The sequence below is a fragment of the Leucopleurus acutus genome (genome assembly GCF_964270905.1).
Source record: "Leucopleurus acutus genome assembly, chromosome: X".
Taxonomy (NCBI): domain Eukaryota; kingdom Metazoa; phylum Chordata; class Mammalia; order Artiodactyla; family Delphinidae; genus Leucopleurus; species Leucopleurus acutus.
Genome location: NC_139148.1, coordinates 64,213,482 through 64,223,950, shown reverse-complemented (window position 1 = coordinate 64,223,950; position 10,469 = coordinate 64,213,482). Strand labels below are relative to the sequence as shown.

General features: G+C 38.1%; 1 protein-coding gene across 3 annotated transcripts in view; it reads left to right on the top strand.

Annotated features, from left to right (window-relative positions):
- Positions 1 to 6,143: 6,143 nt before the first annotated feature.
- The window catches only part of ABCB7 (ATP binding cassette subfamily B member 7), a gene marked incomplete at its 5' end in the record, with an annotated part of 145,840 nt that continues 141,514 nt past the window's right edge, over positions 6,144 to 10,469 (top strand). For all 3 annotated transcript variants that reach the window (XM_082864924.1, XM_082864923.1, XM_082864925.1), the window contains one exon: positions 6,144 to 6,311. In XM_082864924.1, the coding sequence (XP_082721050.1) occupies positions 6,144 to 6,311 (168 nt within the window). The remainder of the gene's footprint in view (positions 6,312 to 10,469) is intronic.

The window sequence follows — 10,469 nt, the reverse complement described above, 5'->3', positions numbered from 1 at the left end:
TCATGTGTTTGTTGGCAATCACTGATAAACATAGATGCAAAAATCCTCAACAAAATACTGGCAAACAGAATCCAACAGCACATTAAAAGGATCATACCCAGCAATCCCACTACTGGGCATATACCCTGAGAAAACCATAATTCAAAAAGAGTCATGTACCAAAATGTTCATTGCAGCTCTATTTACAATAGCCCAGAGATGGAAACAACCTAAGTGTCCATCATCGGATGAATGGATAAAGAAGATGTGGCACATATATACAATGGAATATTACTCAGCCATAAAAAGAAACGAAATTGAGCTATTTGTAATGAGGTGGATAGACCTAGAGTCTGTCATACAGAGTGAAGTAAGTCAGAAAAAGAGAGACAAATACCGTATGCTAACACATATATATGGAATTTAAGAAAAAAAATGTCATGAAAAACCTAGGGGTGAAACAGGAATAAAGACACAGACTTACTAGAGAATGGACTTGAGGCTATGGGGAGGGGGAAGGGTAAACGGTGACAAAGCGAGAGAGAGGCATGGACATATATACACTACCAAACATAAGGTAGATAGCTAGTGGGAAGCAGCCGCATAGCACAGGGAGATCAGCTTGGTGCTTTGTGACCACCTAAAGGGGTGGGATAGGGAGGGTGGGAGGGAGGGAGATGCAAGCGGGAAGAGATATGGGAACATATGCATATATATAACTGATTCATTTTGTTGTGAAGCTGAAACTAACATACCATTGTAAAGCAATTATACTCCAATAAAGATGTTAAAAAAAAAAGGATCATACACCATGATCAAGTGGGGTTTATTCCAGGAATGCAAGGATTCTTCAGTATATGCAAATCAATCAACGTGATACACCATATTAACAAACTGAAGGAGAAAAACCATATGATCATCTCAACAGATGCAGAGAAAGCTTTCGAGAAAATTCAACACCCATTGATGATAAAAACCCTCCAGAAAGTAGGCATAGAGGGAACTTACATCAACATAATAAAGGCCATATACGACAAACCCACAGCCAACATCATTCTCAATGGTGAAAAACTGAAACCATTTCCACTAAGATCAGGAACAAGACAAGCTTCCCCACTTTCACCAGTATTATTCAACATAGTTTTGGAAGTTTTAGTCACAGCAATAAGAGAAGAAAAAGAAATAAAAGGAATCCAAATCAGAAAAGAAGTAAAGCTGTCACTGTTTGCAGATGACATGATACTATACATAGAGAATCCTAAAGATGCTACCAGAAAACTACTAGAGATAATCAATGAATTTGGTAAAGTAGCAGGATACAAAATTAATGCACAGAAATCTCTTGCATTCCTATACACTAATGATGAAAAATCTGAAAGTGAAATTAAAAGAACACTCTCATTTACCACTGCAACAAAAAGAATAAAATACCTAGGAATAAACCTACCTAAGGAGACAAAAGACCTGTATGCAGAAAATTATAAGACACTGATGAAAGAAATTAAAGATGATACAAATAGATGGAGAGATATACCATGTTCTTGGATTGGCAGAATCAACATTGTGAAAATGACTCTACTATCCAAAGCAATCTACAGATTCAATGCAATCCCTAACAAACTACCACTGGCATTTTTCACAGAACTAGAACAAAAAATCTCACAATTTGTATGGAAACACGAAAGACCCCCAATAGCCAAAGCAATGTTGAGAAAGGAAACGGAGCTGGAGGAATCAGGCTCCCTGACTTCAGACTATACTACAAAGCTACAGTAATCAAGACAGTATGGTACTGGCACAAAAACATAAATATAGATCAATGGAACAGGATAGAAAGCCCAGAGATAAACCCTCGCACATATGGTCACCTTATCTTTGATAAAGGAGGCAAGAATATACAGTGGAGAAAAGGGAGTAGATCTTAAAAGTTCTCATCACAAGAAAAGAATTAGTAACTATGTTGGGTGATGGATGCTAAGTAAACTTAGTGTGGTAATCATTTTCAATATTTATGTATATAAGATAATTTTGTAGTACACCTAAAACTAATACAATGTTATACACCAATTTTATCTCAATTAAACATAAGCTAAAGAGATTCTCTTGCTGGCCCTGAAGAAGAAACCAAGTTCATTGCCTATCAAGGGGTCACCTGGAAAGAACCTGAGGATGCTTCTAGAAGCTGAGAGCAGTTCCCAGCCAACATCCAGCAATAAAACAATGAATTCTGTCTGACAACTGCAAGGAAGTGAGTTTTGCCAACAACCAGGGAGCTGGGAAGAGGTATCCCACACCTCAGGTGAGTTTGCCGACCTGACTGACTCCTTGATTTTATCTTGGTAATGCTCTGAGCAGAAGATGCAGCTGATTTGTAGCAAGATTCCTGACCCACAGAAATTGTGAAATAATAAATGTATGTTGTTTTAAGCTGCCAAGTTTGTGCTAATTTGTTATGTAACAACAGGAAGTGAATACAATGTCATATAGACCCTTTTTTTATCATACCTTCCAGTACTGCCTCCATGTACCTGTGTTCCCTTCCTTCTCCATGATTATTAATACTCTGTAATAACTATTGCAGTTGCCTAGATAATAATAGATCTTTCTAAAAATCCGATTTTGCTAGAAAGCCTCACTCAAAATAAGGAAAGTAATGATTTTCTGCTTAGTAAGAAATCACATAGTCATGGGTTTTTATAGCCAGAGGAATCTTAAAGATGTTACGTCAGTAGTCTGAAAAGAATCTTCATCAGGCTCAACCTAAAGATTGATGTCATACTCAAGCCTATTAACCCCTTTGTAACCTGCCTCATTAAAATAATTTCCCAGATAACCCTCTCTGATCTTTCTGTTCTCATTTTCTCACTCCACTCTGCTGGCCTTTGGATCATCTTGTTGAAATCACCACTCTCTTTTAAGGGACAGTTTAAGGTGAAAACTGAAGTGAGCTCTGAAAGATTAAAAACATATTGCTGCATACAGCTTCATCATGGACCTACATGGCACACAGATGAGAAGACATATTTTCACAGTTCACTGGCTCCTTCACATCAGAGTAAAACCATGGATCTATGAAACAGCAAGCTAATTAGATTTTCAAGGAGCTTGAAATCATGGTATATCTAGTAACATTTCTAAGGGATCCACTTGATTACTTTCTGAGCAATGGTATGCATAGTTCTCAGAAAGAGAATGATTCTTATTGTGTCATCTGCATGGAGTCCCACAGTCACAGGAAAATTTCCACAAGATCATTCTTTGCCAAGAAAAGCTTGGTTGCTGCTTTACAACACACAGGATTGCCCACAGTATTAGGGAATGAAAACAGCTTTGCTATGCTCCTTAAACTCTATGGGCCTTGTTGAGAAATACATGAGGAGGCATTACAGTTTAGGTTGACAGCACAGACTTTAGGGTCAGGGCTTAGGTTTGAGTTCTGGCTCTGCTGCTTAATAGGTAAGTACCCTTGGGCAAGTATAGATACAATTATTGCATAAACAAAGTATTGTCATGTGATCTGTGTCTGCAACAGCTATTTATAGCGGCTTTTATGTGTGCTCCTCTGTCTCTCTAACTTATTTCCAACACTTATGTGTCAAGTTGCTGCAGCCCAATTTGGCCTGTTGCTTCAGTTCTCCCCCAGTACACAACTCTCATTATGCTTCATGTTGTATTTCTGGGTGCACTGGAAATTTTCTTTGGCTTATTTGGCTTATGTTCGACTCATTTTAGCTCATCATAGAGTAACTATTTTGTTATTCCAACGTTATTCACATTTCTTAATCAGAGGAGTTGACTTACAACGAGACTACTTTGGTAAAAATGCTTTGATTCCCGTCAAAGACCTCACAACTGTTGTTCCATGCCAATAATGCCTGTAGGTGATTCTAATGAAACTTTTCAAAACTCCTGAGAAATCATCTGTAGGGTCAGATGTTTCAGAATTCTGAGATCTTGCCTGATTTAAAATCTTATAATTCTATATGGCCGGTACAGACTTTCAATTAAATCTTGTATTTGAGTGCAGGTAACATCTTTAGTGTAAAGAACAGTGGAATAGCAGCCAGAATACCATGGTTCTAGTTCTGACTCTGTCACCACATGGCCCTGATCTTCTTTATCTACTAGGAACAAGGAATACACCCAAAACGCTGTGATTAAGATCCAGCAAGATAATGTGTGTGAGTGTTTCCGAAAGTATAAAAATTTAAGATATTATTTTGTCGCATTATATCTGACAGTGTCTCACAAAATATATATTGTATAGGTTCCTACATTAAAAAAAATTTTTTTTGTCTGCCCTGCGCAGCATTTGGGATCTTAATTCCCCAACCAGGGATTGAACCCGTGCCCCCTGAAGTGGAAGCATGGAGCCCTAACCACTAGACTGCCAGGGAACTCCCAGGTGCCTACATTAAAAACAAATTAGAGCATTACTGGACAATACTTTACCTGGGTAGAAAGATTCAGTGGCAATACTCAGCCCTAATAGAAATCATTGGTAGAATCTAGGGTTTCTCTAGTGTAAAGTGTTGATAACACAGAATAGATGCTGAGTAAATATTTACTGATGATGATATAGGTAGGTATTAATGAAAGAGGCCATTATTGATTTGTCAACTAGACAATAATAAGCCAGAAACATCCAATCAATCACTAAGTTCTGTCAGTCCTATCGCCATAATATTTCTGGAATTGATCTACTGCCATTGCTACTGCCAGGTTCAGGCCTTTATTTTATGACTATGGCATTAAATTCATGACTCCAATCTGAACTCCCTCCAGTCCAACCTTACTACTTAAGCCAGAGTGGTTTAATGAACATACAGATCTGATCATGTTACTTTCCTGATTAAAACCATTCACTTGGTACAGAATCAAGCATTAACTTCTTAAAATGAAATACAAGCCCCTTCACCATCAGGCCTCTGCTCACCCAGGCTCATCTCTTCTCTGCCATACACTCCCTAGACTCCTGAACCTGGAAATGTTTTCTTTCGACTTCTTGCTGTTAAAAATGCCATTTCCTTCACATGGAATTCCCTTCAACTGGAAACTTTATTCTTCTGTAAATAATTCCTTTCAAGCATCCTCTTACCCTGGAAACCTGGGGTGTAATATGAATCCTGAAACAAAGTAAAGCTACCTGCATGGGCCATGCATATCCTTTGTCTTTATCAGACTTATCATTAGTCCATGGTGCCTCTACATAAGGAGTTAATAATTATTTGCCTGTCTTGTGTGAAAGTTTGAGAACGCAGCAATGAATAGAAAAGTGCAAACGCATTACTGTCGCCAGGGCTTCAGGTTACATTTACACTTGGAAATGTAGTTTCCTAGATAACTGTAAACATATTTCAACATTATTTTGTTGGATGATAGTGGTGACAAAAGAATATAAACCTGTCTTTAAACATGGACTCCTCTGCATACATTTTCATTTTACCGTCCTTCAGCGAATCCAGCTGTTTTGCAATAATTAGATGTTGCAGAAACCAAAGGGAAGAGGTAGAGAGGCAAATTAGCAGAGTAAAGGTGTGTGTGTGTGTTTAAAACTCTACCAAGAGCAAAAGACCAAGGAAAACTGCTCCAAAGTTTGTGCGAAAAAGAACAATCAGCCAAATGAAAGCACTTACAACACAGCAAGTGACTCTCACAGGCAGTGAATCTCACAGATGAAGCCTTCTTCCCGGGGAAATCAATATCTGTAGTTTAATCTGCCCTAAGCGTTAGTACACAGGAGAGTGATAAGAATATTCAAAGGGAAAACGGAGAGAGTGGATTTTGGCACTGAGTTGGAGGCGGCAGAAGAGAGAAATGATTGACAAGATAGGGTTGCCAGATTTAGCAAATGCAATATTTGGGACATAATTATACTAAGAAATGATTCATTGTTTATCTGAAATTCAAATTTAACTGTGCATCCTGTGTTTTACCTGACAAATCTAGGAAAAGAGAGAAAGAATGTTACTTCGTTACTCCCTGCTGTGTAAAAAAAACACTCAAAGACCGGCCCTAGAAGAAAAAAAGCGGTTGCGCTGAAGGACCCGAATCTTCAGAGAGAAGCTGTTTCCGCTCTCCTCCAGGGAGGGGGGCGGGGTGAGTAGTTTGGACCGCCAGCGTCCCACAATCCTCTGCTCTCGGGTCCTCTTTCCTCGCTCAAGATGGCGCTGCTCGCGATACCTTCTTGGGGCTGGGCAGCTGCGGCGGCTGCTTTCGAAAAGCGTCGCCACGCCGTGATACAGATCCGGCCCCTAGTTTCTGTCTGGGGCCCAGGTCCGCAATGGAGGTCACGTCAGCTCGGCGGCTCGGGAACTGCTGGAATCTCCCAGGTGAGATGCCGTTCACTTGGAAGTGTAGGGTGAAGGACAAGGGGACCTATAGGGAAAAGGTTGCCCTTATGTCCTCAGGTCAGAGCCAGTACAAAGAAGAAAGGTGGTCAGGGCTAACTTGGAGCAGCAGTAAGTGAAGGAAGTTAGGGTTGGAAATTTGAGGAAGGGGTGAAGAAAATCTTTGGGGTACAGTAAATGGGAACAGGACGGAAGGTTCCAGGCAGAGGGCACCTGGAGCGCTGGTGACTCTCGCAGGATTTACAGTTTTTTCTCTTAGTTTATAAGAGGCAGGGTAGACACCATTCCCATACTGCTTACTTTTCTAAATGCAAGGAGAACTGGGCTACTTTCCAAAGTTAGTAATGGAATTTGGAACCAGTTTGCCAATGGTTAAGATTTTACTCAGTCGGAAGTAGCAGTTTGGAGGGCATTGGAAGATAACAAGCTGCCTGTTAACAAGCGGCAAATTGAGTTAGCACCAGTTAGCTTTCTTGCTGACAGGGCTCCTTGATAGGCCCAAACCGTAATTATCTGTGTCTCCAAAACATAGACCGCCCTAAATTCATATGTAAACACGATTATCCTTTGATCTGAAAAACAGTGTTCTTTTGTGTACACAGGTCACTTTGGAAGCCATAAGGCTACTTGTCTTTAATGAATGTAGCTATGGCTACAGTGCATCTTAATACTTGTGTTCATTATTATCTCTCACTTAAGAATAGTGTTTTATTGTTATTTGTATTCGTACTTCACTGTATCTTTTTATTGCCTATAATTGACAAAAAGCTTAATTGGCACCCCTTGTTCATCTGTATCGCTAAAGTGTTGTCAGCTTCATATGAGAAACAACCTCTCAAATTTTGATTCTTTGTTAACAAATGTTTAATGTCTGCTATGTACATAGTGCTATGCTAGGTAATGGAGTACCAAGAGAAACACAGTAATATCTTCAAGCTGGACAATTTAGTTAATGAGATTGGACCTATGCATTACAAGAATAACTAAAAAACAACATAGTAGATTAAATATCAGATGAATAGTATGAATAATAAGGGCTGTAGGCATCCAGAGGAAATAGTGATAATTAAGAACTAGATTATAGAGAGGATCTCATGCTGGCAGTAGAACTGGGGAGAACATTCCAAGCAGGGAGTATGACACTAGACATGTGGAATGCTGAAGGAATTATATCCATATGTTCATTCAGTAATTATTGAACATCTTTACATCAGTGAACAGTACAAAATATACACCCTGTCCTTAAAGGGTTTAAAATCTAGTAGGGGAAATAGATAAGTAAACAGGCAATTAATACAGTAGTGCAATGATGGGGAAGGTACAAAGTACTGGAAGAATATACATGAGAGGCATCAAGACTAATCTTGAGGTGGAGAAAATTGACTTGAGTAACTGATATCTAAACCAAGACCTGAAAAATTAGAAGTTAGCTAAAGAGGGAATAGCATATACAAAGGCCCACAGGTAAGAGAGAGCATGAAACTTCTGTAGAACTGCTTATAGTTTAGACTAGTGAGGATTTCATGATAGGAGATGGCAGATTAGGGTAGAGAAGCAAATCCAGATCCTTTTATTAAGGTTTTTTAAAAGCACTTTGTAGTTGAAATTGTAACATGTGATCTCTTGGGAACCAGTCTTATTCTCTAGTCCTCTAATAAGCCAGATGAAGTTAAAATAAAATTTGAAGGAAATCCAAAAAAGAGGGGATATATGTATAGCTGATTCACTTTGCTGTACAGTAGAAACTAAAACAACATTGTAAAGCAACTATACTCCAGTAAAAATTAATTTAAAAAAAGATAAAATTTGTAGGACTTTCAGGCTCGAAGAATGAGGGGGAAGGAGACGTCATTAGGAGATTCAGAGGAGGTGATGACAATAAAAAGTTAGCTTTCTCTCTTTACATGAACACTGTCCCCACAATTTCCTTCACTCTCTCCTATATATCCTGCCATTTCTTTGGTTACCATTTATGAAGTATGAAAAACAAGGAAAAGATGTTACCTTTGTTTTCTACTTCTTAAAGACATGCAACTCTTGCCTCTTTTTAAAAAATGTTGATTTAACAGGGAGATTAAGGAATGATTATAAGGCTTTTAAAGTAAAACCTGGTACAACCTGAGGCAGATTTTCAGATTAATTAGTCACTTGTGGTTAAGATTACAAAATAAATATTGAATGCATACTTTCAGGACAATCATTAGTATTTATAACATATTTTAGAGCTGAAAGGAACTTTAGTGCAGTGTTATGAAATCACGTTAGTGGATTGGATCAGCACTTTGTTTTAGATGAAATTTAGTAGAATAGGAAAGAAAATATCAATGCTTTATATGTATTAAGGGAAGTATTGTTTTACAAATACATATATATACATTACCATGTGTATGTGGTTACTGGAATGCATTGTGAAATGTGTTTTTCACACAGGATTTTGCCCTAGAGCTATGCTGTGCAATGTGGTAGTCACTAGCTTCCTGTGACTGTTTAAATTTACATTAAATTAAAAATTTAATTCCTCAATTGCATTAGTCACATTTTAAGAGCTGAATAGCCATATAGATGTGGAACATTTCCATCATTGCAGAAATTTCTATTGAACACTACTACTTTAGAAAAGATCAGGGACTTTCCTGGTGGCACAGTGGTTGAGAATCTACCTGCCAATGCTGGGGACATGGATTCCATCCCTGGTCCAGGAAGACCCCACATGCCACGGAGCAACTAAGCCCGTGTGCCACAACTACTGAGCCTGCACTCTAGAGCCCGCGAGCCACAACTACTGAAGCCTGCCCGCCTAGAGCCCATGCTCCGCAACAAGAGAAGCCACCGCAGTGAGAAGCTCGCGCACTGCAACGAAGAGTAGGCCCCACTCGCCGCAACTAGAGAAAGCCCATGTGCAGAAAGAAAGATCCAAAGCAGCCAAAAATAAAAAATAATAATAATAAATTAAAAAAAAGTAAAGTACTCCACAAAGTATTTTTTTTTAAAAAAAGAAAAGATCATATCCAGCCCTTCTAATTTTGCAGATGAGGAGACTAGGTTCTAGTATAGATAAATGACAGCCATTAAGGCCATTCATTTGTATTTGTTTATTGCCTTCTGTGTGTTAGATATTTATATAAGGGTAATTAAGCCTGTGACAGACCCTAATCACACAGTGAATGTTTGTTGAATTCTAAAGATACTTATCTAATAATTACTAGACCACTATTCATAGAGGGAAACACCTAAAACAGTTTTTTCTTAAAATGGGAAGATTTCATATGATAAGACATAAATTGTAATGATTATTATATAGTTGCCTCTCTACTGCACTAATTAATATTGAAAGGACTTATGAATTTTGAATGATAGAATTTTGGATTTATTTCATTAATATTGATACAGTAGAAACTGAGGCATCATATACTTAATCCATAGTGCCTTTTTTATCTATGTTTAACAAGTCCTTGCCTCTTGATCCTGACACTGATCATATATTTTCATTTTCTTAAATTAATTTTTATTGGAGTATAGTTGATTTACAATGTTATGTTAGTTTCTGCTATGTTAGTTTCTGCTGTACAGCAAAGTGAGTCAGTTATACATATACATATATCCACTCTTTTTTAGATTCTGTTCCCATATAGGTCATTACAGAGTATAGAGTAGAGTTCCCTGTGCTATACAGTAGGTTCTTATTAGTTATCTATTTTATATATAGTAGTGTGTATTGCTAATTCCAACCTCCTAATTGATCCCTTTCCCCCCCTTTCCCCTTTGGTAACCATAAGTTTGTTTTCTATGTCTGTGGGTCTATTTCTATTTTGTAAATAGGTTCATTTGTACCATTTTTTTAGATTCCACATATAAGCAATATCATATGACATTTGTCTTTCAATGTCTGACTTACTTCACTCAGTATGACAATCTCTAGGTCCATCCATGTTGCTGCAAATGGCATTATTTTGTTCTTTTCTTTGGCTGAGTAATATTCCATTGTATATATGTACCACATCCTCTTTATCCATTTCTCCGTTGATGGACATTTAGGTTGCTTCCATGTCCTGGCTATTGTAAATAGTGCCACAATGAACATTGGGGTGCATGGATCCTTTCGAATTATGGTTTTCTCCAGATATATTCCCAGGAGTGGGA